This window comes from Lepidochelys kempii, chromosome 1 (assembly GCF_965140285.1).
Source record: "Lepidochelys kempii isolate rLepKem1 chromosome 1, rLepKem1.hap1, whole genome shotgun sequence".
NCBI lineage: Eukaryota > Metazoa > Chordata > Testudines > Cheloniidae > Lepidochelys > Lepidochelys kempii.
This window is the reverse complement of record NC_136380.1, coordinates 154,189,639-154,208,180: the sequence shown is the minus strand read 5'-3', so window position 1 is coordinate 154,208,180 and position 18,542 is coordinate 154,189,639. Positions and strand designations below refer to the sequence as shown.

The following is an 18,542-nucleotide window of genomic DNA, read 5'->3' as shown; positions in this document are numbered from 1 at the left end:
GTTGCTCTGCTTCAATTAATTCTTCTCTTCTTTGAAAAAGGTCTGAGTCAGCATGTGAAGTACCAGTTGTGCTTATCAATGATTAGTGTACTGCTGGCTTGAACACACCATTGACCTGCTACTGTATATAGATATAATAATCTCCATGAGTACTTAATTCACAATCACTAAATTAAAAGAAACTCGTATATATATAAATTTAAAGAAAATAATGCCCCTTCCTCAGTTACTAACACTTAAGATTAGTAAAAGTAAAATTTGAAAAACTAAATTTATTTTTCACTATTTATGACACTATTTGCTGCTTTTCATAAAGTTATCCAAGCTGTAATGGAAAAAAAATAAGAGGTATAAATGGTTAAAATAATGAAGGATGAACTTGTGGTTAAGGCATGAGCCTGGATACAATTGCCAGCTCTGCCACAGATTTCCTGTGACCGCAGGCAAGTCACTTAATCTCTGTGACTCAGTTTGTCATGTGTAAAATAGAAAGTATTGTTCTCCCTTTCTCCAACCCTTTGTATGTTTTTTCTATATAGACTAAATTCTTTATAGCAATGACTATTTCTTACCACGGGTTTCTGCGGTCACTAAAACATAAACAGGGCCACGATCTCTGGTGGGTCCTGCCGACATTACTCTAATACTGTTGTTGCTATTAATTGTATTGTGCTAGAATCTAAATGCCCCGGTCAGGAATTAATGCACTAACATTTTAGGCACTGTAAAAACCTCAGACAGTCCCTGCCCCAAAGAGCAATAGATGACAATAATACTTTAATTATATTCATAGTATTAACTTTTCTGTATCACCTGTTGCTAGTTCATTTCACTTCGTAGTAAATGTTCTCCATAATAATGTTCGGGTTCATGGTACTGTAGAAGATTTAACTTTAAAAAACTGAAATATTTTTATTTAAATAAGGTTTTGTAAGAGCCCCCTAGCTTTGTAAATAACTGGGTGTGTTTGTGTGGGCCTGTATGGCTGTCATAAAATTAGATCATATCTGGAGCAGAGCTCTTTGATGAAAGGACTGTCTTTTTATTATGCTTCTGTACAGTGCCTACCATAATGGGGCTCTGATCCTTGAATGGAGCAGCTAAAAGATACTACTAAACATGTGTTAGCCACAAATGCATAACAACCTCATTATAATCCAGAGAAACAACCAGACTAAATCTGACAAATAACGTGCATTACTTTTGACAAATGTGACACGTGTGGGAAATTGTGTCATGATAGCCAGTCTCTCTATGCAATTCATATATAGCAGAACCCCATCTATCCAATCTAACTGGGACAGAAGCTAGATCAGATAATCAAAAATTCGGAGAATGTGGAGAATGGGTAAGTGCAAGGCTGCAGCACCACCTAGGGGCCACAGGAGAGACTGCCTGCTTCTGGACCTGTGTGCACTGGTTGTTTGGTTAATAACAGAGAGCCAGATAACGAAGGGACATATAAACGGGGTTCTACTGAATTGTAAAGATACAAAATAAATCAATTTCCTATTGCTTCTAAGAGAAAAAACAAATTTATAGATCCAATAGTCAAATGCATACTGCAAATGGTTCAGAACTGGGGGAAAGGAACGGTCTGAAAAGACAGTCATCTATGAATGTGTGAAAAAAGGTACACCAACTTAAAAACTAGTCAATTTAGTCAAGAATTTCAGGTACTATACCTGTCCCTACCAATCTCTGTGGTTTCACAATCACATTCCATTTTAAAAAAAAAAAGATTTCCCTACTTTGTTGCTTTGTGAAAGACCCATGCAAACAGGTGAAACTGAATATACTCAAGAGCACTATCAAATACACAAAATAAACTAAATAAAGAAAACTATGTTTTTCCCATTCCATTATAGTAATCCCAGGTGTTATTTGTCACAGTAGAAGATTAAAAAAATATATATACAAATGTGTGATTTTTATCGTCTAGTAAACTTATCACTGGGAATAGGTGAGAGAAATGTTACATTTAGGAAGTAAATGCTGAATAAATTCTACACTTTTCCGTGTCTGAAATTCAACCGTCTGTTTTCCTACCTTGGGCTCAGTCATTTGGACGTTCGCTATTGCTCCCACACTTCCCCTTATCTCAGTGGCTATTCTTGGGAAAGCTCTTCTGACAGACAAAAGGAATAATCTCTTGAGGTACAGATTTTATTCTTCTGAGTTTCCCTCGTTTCCATTTTCTCTTTCATTCTCCCTTAATTTCTCTTCTTTCCTCCTCTTGATTTCCCCACTCAGTCCTGCTTTCTGTCCCTCTGTGCCTCAGCATTTTAGTACAGCAGTTCAACTCAGCCAGAAAGTTTAATTTTCCAGCCAATCAAGAATAGGTTCTCAGGCAAAACTTTACACTCTAATAATTACGAAAAATGTCTGGAATATAAATCACTCTGTTGGGGAGTAAAAAACCTATCTACCTGAATCACTACAGAGTAATACTGAAAGTCCTAGGCCAGGTAAACATCAGGCACGTGACAGAAGAAAATGACAAGGAACATGAAAAATTTAGATATAAACCATTTATTTCAAAGAAAAGACAACTATACATCAAATCTACTCAGTCACATGCTAAAATCAAGAGAATAAAAATGAGACACCTGGCACAAAAGTTCAAAAAAGCACACAGCAGCTACAGACCCTAAAACAAAAGAAAAGGAAGTAAAATCCTTAGTTGTAAAGTCTCAGAGGGCATGTGTACCAATGAATAAAAAGGGAACCAGGAAAGTAGGTAGTAATTCAATATGGCTAAAAGATAAAAATTTAGAGAAACTATTCAAGCCAAAGAGAAATCCTTCAAAATTTAGAAATCTAACCATAGTAACAGAAGTATAAATACAGCAATCAGTATGTAAGGGGAAAATCAGGGGGACTAAAATTAATTATATAACATTCAACATTCAAAGATACAAAAACGAAGAAATTCTTGAACTTCATCAGAAGTGGGAAACCTGGAAAAGAATTTGAGAGTCTGCTAGATCAGCAGGGAACATAGGGCACAATTAAGGAAGATAATGACGTTGCTGAGGAGCTAAATTCACCAAAGAGGATGTTGGGGAAATACCTACCATAGATTTACTCTTTTCTGATAACAAAGATGAGGTACTGTCAGAGATTGAGGTGTCAGAAGAAGTGCTAGAACATACTAATGACTCAAAAGACAATGAGTCACAGATAGTATACCTCCAAGAGTTCTAAAGAAGCTCAAGAATAAAATGGTTGAGCTACCACCAAAAATGTGCAAAAAGATATTGTACCAGAGAACTGGATGACCACAAATGCTGTATCTATATTTTATAAATGCCTGTGGAGTGGCCAGAGGACTTATAGATTAGTAGGTCATACATATTTGCCTGGTAAATGTGTTGAAATAATTATTTCAGGGAATTCTATGCCAAAAATTAAAAATTCTGCGACAAAACTGCAAAATTCTGCAATTTTATTTGTCAAAATAACACAATATAATCATTTTCAATTATTTGCTGATGAGTATTTTGAAATAAATTACCAAAATAATTGAAAATGGTGTGATTACATTGTTATTGCATTTAATCACATTTAATATAGCATTTAATTTCAGAAAGGGGAACTATACAAAAATGAAGACGTTAAACAGAAATTAAAGACTACAGTTCCAAAAATGAAATCTCTGCAAGCTGCATGGAAACTTTTTAAAGACAACGTAATAGAGGCTCAACTTAAATGTATACCCCCAAATTAAAAAACATAGTAAGAGAACCAACTATGGCTAAACAACAAAGTAAAAGAAGCAGTGAGAGGCAAAAAGGCATCCTTTAAAAAAATGGAAGTTAAATCCTAGTGAGGAAAATAGAAAGGAGCATAAACACTGGCAAATGAAGTGTAAAAATACAATTAGGAAGGCCAAAAAAGAATTTGAGGAACAGTTAGCCAAAGACTCAAAAAGTTATAGCAAATAAAAATATAAATATATATTTATATTTAAGTACATCAGAAGCAGGAAGCCTGCTAAACAACTAGTGTAGGGCCACTGGATGATCAAGGTGCTAAAGGAGCACTCAAGGACGATAAGGCCTTTATAGAGAAACTAAACGAATTCTTTGCATCGGTCTTCACGGCTGAGGATGTGAGGGAGATTCCCAAACCTGAGCCATTCCTTTTAGGTGACAGATCTGAGGAACTGTCCCAGACTGAGGTATCATTAAAGGAGATTTTGGAACAAATTGATAAATTAAACACCAATAAGTCACCATCATCCTACTACCCCTCCCCTCCGCACCCAGCTGGGACTAATATCCTTGGGTGGCCAGGGCATCCACGTGTGCGCACACACAGATTTACCTCTCCCTTGGCTGCCTGAACAGATGAGCCCGGGCTACTGGGGAGACAGTGAGTGAACACTAGTGCAGCTTCTCTTTGTTACCTCACAGAAACCCATTTTCTGCAGAAAATAAAGAGAATCTGCAGGGAGACTTTTTTCTGCATGAGTGAGGGAGCGCGGAATTCCCCCAGGAGTAAATATACATTAACAAAACATCCAGAAGATCATGATATGACACGATCTAACCAGCATGGTTTCTACAATAGAAAACCATGTTTCACTAATCTTAAAATTCTTTATACATCCAAATAAAGCAGTGGATAAAGGAGAAAAAATGGTTACCTACCATCTCAATTTTTCTTGTTTGAGATGTATTGCTTGTGTCCATTCCATTCTAGGTGTATGTGCACGCACGTGCACAGTTGTTGGAAATTTTTGCATTAGTGGTATCCGTATGGTCGGCAGTAGCGTATATCAGGCACCGCCGGCCCTGCGCCCTCAGTTCCTTTTGGCGGGGAACTCCAACAGAGGGGCAGCAGAGCAGGTAACTGACTAGACATAAGCAACACATCTCAAAGAGCAACAATTATGAAAAAGTAGGTAAATTTTTCTTCAAGTGCTTGCTCATGTTGATTCCATTTCTTGGTGACCCACAAGCAGTGCCAACAGAGGTGGGCTCAGAGTTCACCGTCTTGCATCTTGCAGCACTGCTCTGGAAAAGCCAGCATCATTCCAAGCCTGCTAAGTAAGTACATAATGGGACAAAAGCATGTGGACAGATGACCAGGTAGCAGCTCTACAGATCTCTTAGATCAGCACCTGAGCCAAGAAGGCTGCTGATGACACTTGCGCTCTAGCTGAGTGCACCTTGACTATTGCTGGTGGAGGCACTTTCACCAGCTCATAGCAGTATTGGATGCAGGCTGTGATCCACGACAAAATCCTCTGAGCAGAAACTGGGCTCTCTTTCATCCTTTCTGCCACCGCAACTAACAGCTGTGTTGACTTGTAAAACAGCTTTGTCCTGTCCATACAGAAAGCCAACGCCCTCCTGACATCCAGGGCATGCAACCTGCATTCCTATTTGGATTTATGGGGCTTCAGGAAGATTACCTGTAAGCGTATGTGCTGGTCGGTATGAAACTGGGAAACCACGTTGAGCAGGAACGCTGGGTGTGGCCACACTTGGACCATATAGGGTAGTTCTGAAGTAAGCGCCCTGATCTTAGACACCCTGCAGGCAGACGTAACTGCAACTCAGAACGAAACCTTCCAGGAGAGGAAAAGAAGAAAGCAGGAAGCCAGAGTTTCGACGGGAGGCCCCATGAGTCTCGACAGCACGAGATTCAACTCCCTGGGATGAACAAGATCCTGGATGTGATGGTAGAGACACTCCAGACCTCTCAAAACTCGGGCCATCACGTTGTGAATAAAGACCAACCTGCCTTGGAACAGAGGATGGAAAGCCGAAATAGTGGCCAGGTGGACCCTGATCGATGGCAGGGACAGGCCCTGAAGTTTGAGATACACAAGATAATCCAGGATCACCTGCAGCGAGAACTGCTCAGCCTGGACACATCGTTCCAAAGCCCAGCCACATGAACCTTTCCCACTTGGCCAGGTAAGTTGCTCTGGTGAAGGACTTTCCGCTACCCACCAAGACCTCAGGCCAAGCTCTCCTGCTCTTCCACATTCATCCATGCAGTAGGCATGCCAACAAGTGCAACGCCTTCAGGTTCAGGTAGTCCTGGGACAGCAGGTCTGGCCAGAGAGGTAGCCGCAGCAGGACTGCTACTGAAATTTCCAATAGCGTGCTGAACCGGTCTTGGTGAGGCCGCTCAGGGACCATCAGGATAACCTTAGCCCTGTCCTGTTTGATCTTCACTAGAACTCTGTGGATCAACGGCACTGGTGGGAACGCATACATCAGGCCACCCCGACCATGGGAGCAGGAAAGCATGTGGCAGGGAACCCCTGTCCATTCCCCAGAGCGAGCAGAACACGTGGCATTTCCTGCTCTGAGACAACACGAACAAGTCCACCTGTGGGGATTCCCCACTTTCATCATACTGACCTCCTCTGGGTGGAACAACCACTCATGGCGAGACGAGAAGGTCCTGCTGAGGCGATCTTTTGCTTTCGGGATTAGGAAGTAACAGAAGTAGAATCCTGTCCCTGTCATGTCTCGAGGGACTTCCTCCACTGCCCCCATAAGCAGGAGGTTCTCAACCTCTTGAATGAGGACTTGCTCGTGAGAAGGGTTCCTGAAGAGGGACGGGGGCAGGGAGAGGCGGCCAAAAAATTCAGGGTATAGCCTTGAGACATTATTTCCAGAAGATGACTGAGGAAAGAACAGGGTGGATTCAGGGTGCAGTCTTCAGACACTATCTCCAGAAGATCTCCAGAAGATAGTTGAGGAAAGAATGGGGTGGATCCTGAGAGGGGACTGGGGTGTCTCTCCTGATTACACCCTCAAAATGAGGGCCGGGTTGTGCAGGTGAGCAAGAGGAGAAAGGGGGGCAGCAGTAGCTGAAACTAACATCTGTCTCTTCTCCTTGCAGATCCTGGACAAGACAGCCAAGGCCTTGGTGGAGGGGGTGGCTAGAACTGTTTTCTTGCAAACTGCGGCAAATACATGCCCAACCAGCAAAGGGTGGCCAGAGTGTCTTTTACCCCATGCAACCTTGCATCCATTTGCTCTGAAAGAGAGACAGAACCCATTGAATGGGTGGTCTTGGGAGAGACTGGAGGTCTGAAGCCAGGAGCTGCACCTCATAACCACTGCCAACATGACCACCCTAGCCACAGAGTCAGCCATGTCCCACACCATTTGGAGGGAACACTGAGCGGCTGTGGTGCCCTCCTCCACCAGGTGTGCTGAATTCCTGGACCAAACCTTGCGGGAAGGACTCCTTCAATTTACGGAGGGAGTCCCATAGAATTTCAATTTATCTCCCTCGGAGGACCTGATGATTCGCCACCCGGAACTGTAGGCTGGCAGTTGAATAAAATTTTCCTCCCAAACACGTCCAATATTTTGGCCTCTTTATTTTTGGGAGTCAAGATGGTATGCCCTTGTTATCTTTTTAATTGGGCACAGACCACCAGCGAGCCCGGGGAAGGGTGGGTGTAAAGGTACTCAAACCCTTTGGCCGTGACAAAGTATTTATTTTCAGCCCTTTGAGCTGGGAGGGATGGATGAAGGAGTTTGCCAGAGGGCCTTGGCAATTTTGAGGACTCAGTCATGCACTGGTAGTGCGACAAGGGCCAGGGTAGAGGCTGACAGGACATTAAACAAGATGTCTGCCTACTCAGCCATTTTCCCCACCTCCAGGCCCAAGTTCTCAGCCACCCGTTAAAGCAGGGCCTGGTGTTCTTTAAAATTGTCCAGCAGGTTGGCCCTCGAGGGTCCCGAAACCACCTTGTCTGGGGACAAAAATGATGACTATACCGTCGGGGGAGGCCCTGGGGCATCTTCTCCCATGGGGGAGGGAAGCTCAGGGGTGGGTGCAGTCTCCTCTGCCTCGACCTCCAAGCATATCTCATACACCAAGCCCGATGCAGTCAGTGCTGCCAGCTGTTGCTCCGAAGAGGCAGCCGATGAGTGGTGTGAAGGGGACATGACCATGACCGGCACTCCCCACGCACTCCAGTAAGGCCACTGGCCGTGCTGCCCAGGCGGCGCTGTCGATGTTGACGCAGCCTCGGGTGCCCATTCACACCCCTGGAGTCTAAGCGAGGGGCTAAAGGAATCCATGCCAAAGGAATCCCCTTCCGGTGACCATGATGGGGCCGTCGATACCTGAGTCTGTCTGCTGACCGGCACAGTCGGAGACCTGTGCCTGGAGCGAGGGGACTGGTGCCAAGGGGACCGGAGACGTGACGGAGAGTACTCCCACGGGGTAGGCGACCAGGACCTGCACTAGAGAACAACCAGCGAGAGGGCAAATGGTCCGAGTAGTATGGAGACCAGCGTCTCCCTCTAGATGATCTGTGTGGAGATGGCAGGGACCGCAATTGCATTGGTGGTGACCAAAAGCAAGCCCAGAGGCTCTGGCCTGCAACTGTGGCGATCTGCAGCACAGAGCTGGAGACTGCTGCTTTGTCTCAAGGGAATCGGCGGCACTCCACTGCCCCCTGAAGGGTTTTAGTGGCTGGCTTGGCAGAGGCTTCCCACGAGGGCAATTCCTGTGGCATGTGCTGCATCGTAGGCACGGGCAGAAGCCTTTGCTCTCTTAGAGCCGGCTGAGCTTCTGAAGGCGTCAGTGGCGTCAGGGGTTTAGGTCCCATGCCGCTTCCGGGAGGGCCCCAATCGGAGAGTCACGAACTTGTGGCTCTGGAGTGGCCAGGAGGCCCGAAGTGGGTCCCTTGCCCAATGACCCATTGCCCTTCTTGCCTGGTGCCAGGAAGCGGTGCTTTCTCACCTTCTTTTGGGGCACTGGCGACAGGGAACCATACTGGGCAGAGACTGGTGCCAGCGGTGCACTGCACATCAACGCTGAGGTATTCAGAGTCCTGGCAGGATGGCACGGAAGCCGGATGAAGGGCAGACTCTGTGAGGAGAGATCGTAAATGAATATCCCGCTCTTTCTGCGTGCAGGGCTGAAAGTTTTTACAAATATGGCACTTATCTCTCAGGTGTGATTCCCCCAAGCACTTGAGGCAGCTACTATGTTGATCGCTTACAAGCATAGGCCTGTTACAGTCCACGTGAGGCTTAAACGCGGGAGACTGGGGCATGCCCCGCCAGGGGCGAAGTCCTTGCTGGGACTCTAACTTGTAACTACAACTACACTTAACACACTAACTGCTATAAAAAAAACTATTTACTAGGCCCTAAGGCTCGAAGTCAGTAAAGATGAAAAACTGCTAGCCCTTACTACGCAAGGAAAGGTGCTCCGACTAATCATCAACGGCATTAAGAAAGAACCAAGAGGGCATAGGGCTGGCGGCGCCTGATATACTAATACATGAGTGCCGACCCTACAGATACCACGAAGGCAAAAATCTCTGACAACTGTGTACGTGGGCGGGCACACACCTAGAATGGAACTGAAATGAGCAAGCACTCAAAGAAGAACTGGTTAATTTTTTTCAACTTTCTAAAGGCCTGACAAGGTTCCTCAAAAGAAACTAATCACCATGTATTTCTCATGGATCAAAAACTGGCCAAAAGCAGGAAACCAGAAGTGTGGGAATAAATGGTCAACCTTCTGCCATGATAAAAATTGAATAGCAGGGTGCCTCAAGTGTCCACATTAGGTCCATTTGTTGTTTAATATACTAATGGCTGGGAAAGGGGGACTGAGCAGTGAGATAATAAAATCTACAGTGGCACTAAGACCTGGTCTACACTACAGGGTTAGGTGGAATTTAGCCGTGTTAGGTCAATTTAAAAATGACTGTGTCCACACAACCAACCCCGTTCTGTCGACCTAAAGGGCTCTTAAAATCATCTTCTGTACTCCTCCTCGATGATGGGAGTAACACTAAAATCGACCTTGCTGGGTTGAATTTGGGGTAGTGCGGAAGCAAATCGATTGTATTGGCCTCCAGGAGCTATCCCAGAGTGCTCCATTGTGACTGCTCTGGACACCACTTTGAACTCCGATGCACTAGCCAGGTACACAAGAAAAGCCCTGGGAACTATTGAATTTCATTTCCTGTTTGGTCAGCGTGGTGAACTCAGCAGCACAGGTAACCACGCAGTCCCCCCAGAATTGAAGAGCGTAGAACTTTTCTATGCTCCCCCTATCATCTCCATCCCCGAGGTTATCGCAGATTAGAAGGCGAAAAAACACACACTCGCGACGACATGTTTTTTGAGCTCATGCAGTCCTACCGCACTGATAGGGCACAGCTTAATGCATGGAGGCATTCAGTGGGAGAGGCCAGGAAAGAATTAAGTGAGCGTGAAGAGTGGAGGGAGGATGCAATGCTGAGGCTAATGAGGAAGCAAACTGACATGATGAAGCGTCTGTTGGAGCTGCATGAAAGCCAACACCCCCCGCTGCATCCACTGTATAACTGCCTACCCTCCTCCCCACGTTCCATAGCCTCCTCAGCCAGATGCCCAAGAATTGGGGGTGGGGCGAGGCGGCTCCGGGCACCCAGCAACTCCACTCCAGAGGATGGCCCAAACAACAGAAGGCTGTCATTCAAACAGTTTGATTTTTAGTGTGGCTACAATAAGCCATGTGGCCTTGTCCTTCCCTCCTCCCCAACCCCACCCAGGCTACCTTATCCCTTATCTCTTTTTTTCTCCCCTCTTGTGCTTGCATCTCCCTCCTCATTTGTTCTGTCTGAACTCATCGGAGTCTCTTGGAGCTAACTTTTTTCTCGGGGGTGGGGAGAATTGGGGAGAAGAGGATGGAGAGGGGCCCTGGAACTGGCCAGAGTTGCACACAAAGGGGTGCTCCTACCATCTTCAAGCCAATGTACAGGGGTGTCTCCCCAGTCAGAAGCAGTCCCCATGAGGAGTCTTCAGAGTCTGAACTCTCGACTGTCTGTCCCGCCTCAGAAATAACTGGCAGATACAGGATCTGGGAGGGATATGGGCTTCCCTAGGCAGTACAGACAGGCAATATGACTGACTGTTACTAGGAAAAGCTTTTGGCAGTCTACACAGCTCTTGAAGCTGGGAATCCTTGGAATGCTCTCCCTGTCGCTGATAGAGAACATGGGAGCAGGATGAGCGTGTGAATTGCTCCCCACCTAGGGCAGGGTCCCAAAACTAGGAAACTGAACTCCACCACTCTATCTAATTTAGACTAATTAAAAAAAAACAAAACAAAACTTATTTTGGGGGAAGGGTGGGGGCGGTTATTTACAGAGAAAGCAGAAGTCGTCAGCACACACAATGAGCCTCCATTCCAGACCATGAGCAGTGAGATGGAAATGAAATCGCGGTCGGTCTGGCAGCCCCCTTTATACCTTCGGTGCAGAGCATAAGGAGAGCAGGGGCAGATGTGTGGAACAAGTGGACACTGCTAGGGAAAATTCTCCAATCTTGGTGTATGCAGCACATACACAATCTAAAGTGCATTACTCATAGGAACAAGCACTCTGAGAAGAAAAAAATTTTTTTTTCACAGAATACATAATTGAACTGTTGAACTCATTGCCAAAAGATGTCAATGAGACCAAACACACCACAAGATTAAAAGGAACTGGACATTTAGAGGACTAACAAGAATATCCAGGGTTATAATAGTGCCAGCAAATTTCAGGCAAGATTAAGCCTCAAAATTCATGGTTTAAAACAATCTGACTACTATGGATTAGGAGATCTTTCTTCTGAAGGATCTGGTGCTGGCTACTGCTTGAGACAGGATACTAGACTAGCTGATCCACTTTGGGAACTCCTATTCCAAAAGCTCACTTTATTTTAATTTTAGAGAATGACACTATAGCCCCAAAATGGCAACCACAGTGTTTTCTTATCAAGCAACCAAATCTGAAGTCTTGTTTGTCCAAAATATGCCTGGTTGGAATTCAATACAAGTATTCAGTCTTTAAAATATCCAATTTTCTTTTGAAATTAGAGGCATTAGACTGAACAATAGGCTACTACCAATTAAATGCTTGTGGGCTTTACATTGTTGGGGAGCCACTGCAATCCTGAAAACAGCATGAATGGACTGAAGACAGCATGAAGGGCTTTTGAAAATAATTTTAATACAGAACATTTGCCGATACGGGCAAGACAAAGGAAGCTACATCAAAATACCCAAAATGAGATCTGCAGACATGCCAAATACGGAGTGGGACATATTCAATTTTGACAAATGTTTAAGAGCAGACCAGAAGTGTTAAGAGGACAATACCGTTGTCAGCATCAACTTAGGTGGTTTATTTATTCTTCAGAGCAGAATTTACCTGCGCTGAAACAAAACCTGTCACATTTGAACAGTTTCTTTAACAAGGCCCTACATACAACCACACAAGCTAGACCAAATTTCTGCAGCAAAACCACCTCCTTTCTACAGCATTTATGTGCTAAAGAATTGACATTTTGCAGCAGCTTCATTTCATGTGAACAGAATCTGTTTTCATATTTTTATATTAAATATACTTTATATTCTTTCCACATTTTCAGTTATTCTTGGGCCACAGATATTCATCTTACCAATCCTTACCTTAATCAAAAGTTGAGGGGGAAGCTGGGGCTTTTGGCACCCAAGGAGGTATCGGAAACATTTTAGAATAAATAAGCAAATTAGCTAAATCTTTCTGCTAAAATAAATCAGCAGAGAGATAGGTAAACAATATTGACACAAACTATCATCTTTTGGTTTCAGAATTTAAAATTCTTTGAGATGAGTGGTTCAAGTTCACACCTCTCTATTTTTCAAGCTGTCTGTAGACACAGGAAGACACCGCTGTATTGGAATACATTTGTTTAATGTGTTCTTCACAACCATGATGACCAGAATCAGTTTTATTTGCTGATCAAAGCACAAAAGAAATAGGGCTAATTGCACTATGAAGTCCTGCACAATTCACTATAAATAGCAACTAATTTTGGTGTCATGAATGCACACAGCCTAAAAGTACCACAACTTTTTTCCTCCAGTTTGACCTATTACCCTGATTTTAATATCCATTTCAACATAAAGGAAAAAAAACACCCTTAATTTTATCAAAAAGAAAAGGAGTACTTGTGGCACCTTAGAGACTAACAAATATATCTGAGCATAAGCTTCCGTGAGCTACAGCTCACTTCATCGGATGCATTCAGAAAATCATCTGCTTCTCCCATTCTTTTTACCAAAGACAATATGTACTGTGACAGGGTCGGGCCGGATGGCTACAGAAGAGTAACAGAAGGTAGATATATTAGCCCCAGGTTAAGTAGGTCCCTTTCCCCTGTGTAAGGGGAAAACAGGGAAGATTCCAGAACAATCAGGAACCTTCTGCAGACAATTAAGACAGACAGTCTGAGTAGAACACCTGCAGACAATCAAGAAGCTGTTAGAATCAATTAAGGTAGGCTAATCAGGGCACCTGGGTTTTAAAAAGGAGTTCATTTCAGTTTGTGGTATGCATATGAGGAGCTGGGAGCAAGAGGCATGAGGAGCTGAGACTGAGAACGCGGACTGTTGGAGGCCTGAGGCGTACAAGCATTATCAGACACCAGGAGGACGGTCCTATGGTAAGTATAAAGAAGGTGTTGGAAGGAGGCCATGGGGAAGTAGCGCAGGGAGTTATAGCTGTCGCACAGCTGTTCCAGGAGGCACTCTAGACAGCTGCATTCCACGGGACCCCAGGGCTTGAACCGGGAGTAGAGGGCAGGCCCGGGTTCCCCCCAAATCCTCCCAACTCCTGGTCAGACACAGGAGTCGTCGACCTGGACTGTGGGTTCAGAAAAGTGGCCAACCTGAGGCTGCTGTGAAGCTCCAAGGCGAGCAAATCCGCCAATAAGCGCAAGATCCACCAAGGTAGAGGAGGAACTTTGTCACAGTACCCATCCTGAATACTTTCCCAGGGAGATTCACTCCTATTTGATAGACAAGAGGAATGCCCAGACTCTGAAATCCCAGATTCAATTCCAGATTCTGGAATGAAGTGTTCTTCCAGTGGTTACAGACCTTTCTGCCATTGCCTCATTCTTCTTCCCAGCATAGCCAATAGCATATCCTTGTTCCCCTCCAACCTCCAAACTCCTATTTAACCCAGTGTCTGTCCATCTCCCTACCCTGAATTCAAGCCAGACTGTTGCCTCTTCCATGCTACCTGGGTGCCAGCAGGGGAACAGTGAAAACACAGAAGCGAGTCTTCCCTCTTCTAATATACCTCCACTGAGCCTGGGCAGACAGTAATATTCATAGGTTTACAAGCTGGCCAAATTTGGGTGGATTTTCACAGGGAAAGTAAAAAAGAATCTTTCTGATTCCAAGAGGCAAGCTCCCTGACAAATTCCAAGTCCCTGCTCTAAACCATGGAGGCGCTAGACCTTTCCACTTAACATAAGGAAAACAATTTCTCCCCAACTTCATTCTCAGAAAGGGCTGACCTGTTTTTGATGAAACTTTCCAAATATTTTCAGCCCAAGGAAGACACTAGGCATAAAAAAATATGTCAGCATGAATAGTTGAAGTTTGGCAAACTTATTTGGAACTGGGAACGACCCCACAGGCAAGTATTAGACAACCTTAACTATAGGCAGCACCACCAATGATATAAAACAAATAAAAATTGAAGCGGGAATTCAAACAGAACTTCAATACAAATTGGTGGCTTAAATTTGGTGCATGGAATGTGTTCCAAGAAAAAAGTCTTTGGAGGTCTCCTCATCCAATTACTGAAAGAGGTCAACGTGGCTTTTTTAAAAATCTGACAAGATCAGCCCTATTCAGAATGGTCTGACCCACCAATTTCAAACTGTTTCATTAATTGCAACTTTTACTATTATTTAAAATGTATGTATCCTGGGATGAACATATACAAGATTTACATACTCGGAACATCTGTTACCCACTAAGTGTTCTAATTCTAGGTTTCAGAGTAACAGCCATTTTAGTCTGTATTCGCAAAAAGAAAAGGAGTACTTGTGGCACCTTAGAGACTAACCAATTTATTTGAGAATAAGCTTTCATGAGCTACAGCTCACTTATGCTCAAATAAATTGGTTAGTCTCTAAGGTGCCACAAGTACTCCTTTTCTTTTTGTTCTAATTCTGTGAACCTTTGTACCAATAAGCTGAAAAGGAAAAAGTGTTACTGTTCCAGGAAAAGAACTTTGGACAATGTTGGTTTTAAGAGAGCTAAGATATTCATATAAAACATTAACTTCCTGTGAAATAAATGTAATGGTACTCTTCTCCATTCCCCCTCTTTGTTCTAGACAAGTATAATCGGTCAAATATCTGCATTTGTGAATATTCAGTACATTCCTCCAATGGAAGTCTGAAGTCAAGAAATTAACACATGGGACATCCTGAGAATGGTATGTTATCAACACTTATCTTTTCCTTATTGGAAAATAATGGATTTTACATAGTTTGTCCTCATTCAGAATTATATATTATCCTAAATTTCAGTTATCCAATATTTTAGTTATCCCCAACCTAAATATTCAGGTAACTTTAAAAGTGCCACACCCATTTTTAATAAATGTTTATGCACAAAGACTAGCACATATCCCACTCCATTTTTCCAGGCAAGACAAAGCCTGAGTTATGTCAGCACACACAGTAAATTTTGATAAAGTTATATACAATTGAAAATAAGCTATTAGAATAGAAGTGCCATCTCTACATTAACTATTGCAGTGCTATTATAAATGTAATCACTTAAAATAGGAAACACCAGATGAAGAAAAAAAAAACTGACTGTGCAGTCTCCAGGTCTCTTAAATGAAGGTTGCTCTCAAGGCCTTGTGAAAATAGGTTGAAGTAAATCTTGGATAGTAGCACAAGTTCAAGAGCTGAGCTCTTTAGGTTACGAAGTCAAACACTGAAGAGTTAGGAAATGCCTGAATTAAGGCTGTCTGTGCAACATGAGTAACCTTCTTTTAACAGTTTTTCTGTATGTAACCCCTCGAGGGAGGGCGTTGGGGGGGGGGTATATAAAAGGAAAAAAAAAATTTCTAATGTGCAGCTGTAATAACAACCGCCTTCCCCCATCATGCATCTGTAAAGTTTGAATCCTGAACTCAACACTGCAGCACAGATATCTACCATTTGAGCTACACAGCTAATTACATTAAGCTCACAGGCTGTTAAACCCTGGGGTGGAAGTGGGTGGCTAGGCACATATGTTGGGTAAGCAGGGCACCCAGCTCTGATCTCTTTCCCCATTTCACCCTCTGTTTGTGGGGGAGAGTTCCTGCCCCATGTGGTGCCAACAAGGTGGACGATGTGCCCCAGTTCCATGTGTTGAATACAGGGCAGGCTGGGCACTGTTGACATGACCTGGCCCATCTTTCTTCTTTACCTCCTCATCCCTGCTACAGTTGTACAGCAGCGACTAGGTTGCCTGCTCTTGGGATTCCCAGTGCAGAATAATCTACAGGGGACTGGCCTGACATTGGAATATGTGCATATTCATTATTATTTTGGCATACTGACAAAGCAAGCAACAGAAAAGAAGGGTTTTTCAGAAGTTTATAACTCAGCTAAATATTAACAGAATTTCATGTAACTAATAAATAGCACTTCTCTGGCCTCAGGGCTTTCTCCCTACCAAGTTTTAAATGCTTGCTGTGAACAAGGAAGATGATAGAGCTTCTAAGACTAAGAATATTTTATGATGGTAAGTGCTATGCAACCGAAATATAGGTGTTACTACCAACTCCCTCTGTAATAATGAATAATGAGATTTACACAAAGCTACAAGTGGGACAGAATTTAACATTTTCCACAAACACAACTATCACAAATTAAGCAGGGCATGAAAGGATTATCTTTAACTTGAAAGTAAATACAAGCAATGAGACTGCCACTTTTGAAGTTCCACTACAAAACGCATTTGGTTTTTTAAATTTACATTTACAAGAGTAATCTTAAAATTTAAATTTGACTTGTTTTGGATTGATATACATGTGTAGGCCTCCAATATCTAACAACCTATGAAAGTGAAATAAACACTCTCTCTCCCCACTAGCAATATGTTGCTTTAAACACCGATTTTCAATTGGAATTATGAAACACTTGATTTAGGAAGCAAAAATATAACTTACCTTTAGCATACTGTCTCATGCTTTCCATATACGCGGACAGATTTTCTGCAACCAAAGTAACTAGGGCGTGATTGTGCTGAAGTTGATTGATTAAGTCATGGCGGTAAAATACATGGGGACTTCGCTGAGTCTGGCTGTAATTAATACACAAATTTTAGAGTAAATAAGATTTCTTGCATCTAATGAATTTTTCTAGAAAAATTCATTTTTTTTTAAAGGAAAAACGTTATTAGGACTTGACCAATAATCAATCACATGGCTATATTCTGGGATGCCAACATTTTTCATTGACATTTGAAATTTTTTTATCATTTACGAAGTGAATGGAAACAGTTTGACAGACCACTCCCACTGTCCGTTCTTGAATAATAAAATACGCAACTGTAAAAACAACTATGTTCAAATATTTCAACGTAATATATCTTGAATTAGCCCTATCAAGGAGACAACAGAATCACTTCTCTTTGAGTCTTCGTTTGAAACTATAAAGTGTGGAGGCCCTCGATTTATTATCCTTTATCCAACCCCTATGTCACAACATAGCTTTGTCTTCAATTAAGTTGACAGCATCATCTTAAAACTGTTCAGCCCAGTATTAAATATGATCATAATCTGATTAAAGTTAATTGATCTTTTTTTATTTGCTTGAAAGAGGTCTCTAATTTTTTAATTCTTGGGAAAATATCACCCCATTTTCTACCTATATAGATTACATAAAGTAGTAGTTGTAATACCCTCATTCTCGGGAGCACAAAGGGAAGGCAACACCTGCACAAGAAGGGGATCTACTTCAGATCACCTACTATTCACTGAGGGTTCTCCACCACTCACATTAATAGTAGGGTTGATCATGTGGATCCAGTTGTTTCTAATATTTGGCTTCCAAGGTGACCTATGCTTTTTAAGTCTGATTTGTCAAAATAAACCACTTCTCTCACAAAGTGAAAAGCAAAAATAAAGCAACCACTGCAAAAATTAGAGAATTATAGTTGGTGGAATAACCCAAGTTTTTTTTTTTATTTTGCTCATTGAAATGCTACATGGTCCCTCAGAAAAGCTAATCCTCCATCAGGCTGATGGGCTCAAAAGGGAAGAAGAATTTCTGTCCACTCATAGAAGTAGCTCTGGTAGCAGCCACACTGACCAATAACGAGCTATATTTTCAGAAACATTGGCAAATTCCACAACATGAGCACTCAAGTTATTTCTGCAAATACTGACAGACTAGAGGCCAATTTTACCCATTGGTCTGACTGAATTGTGACATCATACTTTAGTAATAATTTTTTGTAAAGAGTAGCTATGAAAAATGAAAGCCTGTATCACACACAGCTATATAATCTTAAGGAAATTTATCATTTCCATAGAAGCAAAAATATTTGTTGAACCTACTAGAGAGAACAATCATTGACTAGATTGTCCCTTCAACTGGAAAAAAAGATTTTGGTAGATTTCACCTTTGCTGTCATTTTAACACCAGTAAGTAAATTAAAATATATCTTTAAAAGATTTTATGTTGTGTTGTATTTATTGATACCAAGTGGTATCATGA

The 18,542-nt window shown here is 42.7% G+C and overlaps 1 protein-coding gene across 6 annotated transcripts in view; it reads right to left on the bottom strand.

Annotated features, from left to right (window-relative positions):
- The window catches only part of USP9X (ubiquitin specific peptidase 9 X-linked), a 654,895-nt gene that overhangs the window by 101,513 nt on the left and 534,840 nt on the right, over positions 1–18,542 (bottom strand). For all 6 annotated transcript variants that reach the window (XM_078854327.1, XM_073358602.2, XM_073358592.2 and 3 more), the window contains one exon: positions 16,991–17,124. In XM_078854327.1, coding sequence (XP_078710453.1) covers positions 16,991–17,124 — 134 coding nt within the window. The remainder of the gene's footprint in view (positions 1–16,990; positions 17,125–18,542) is intronic.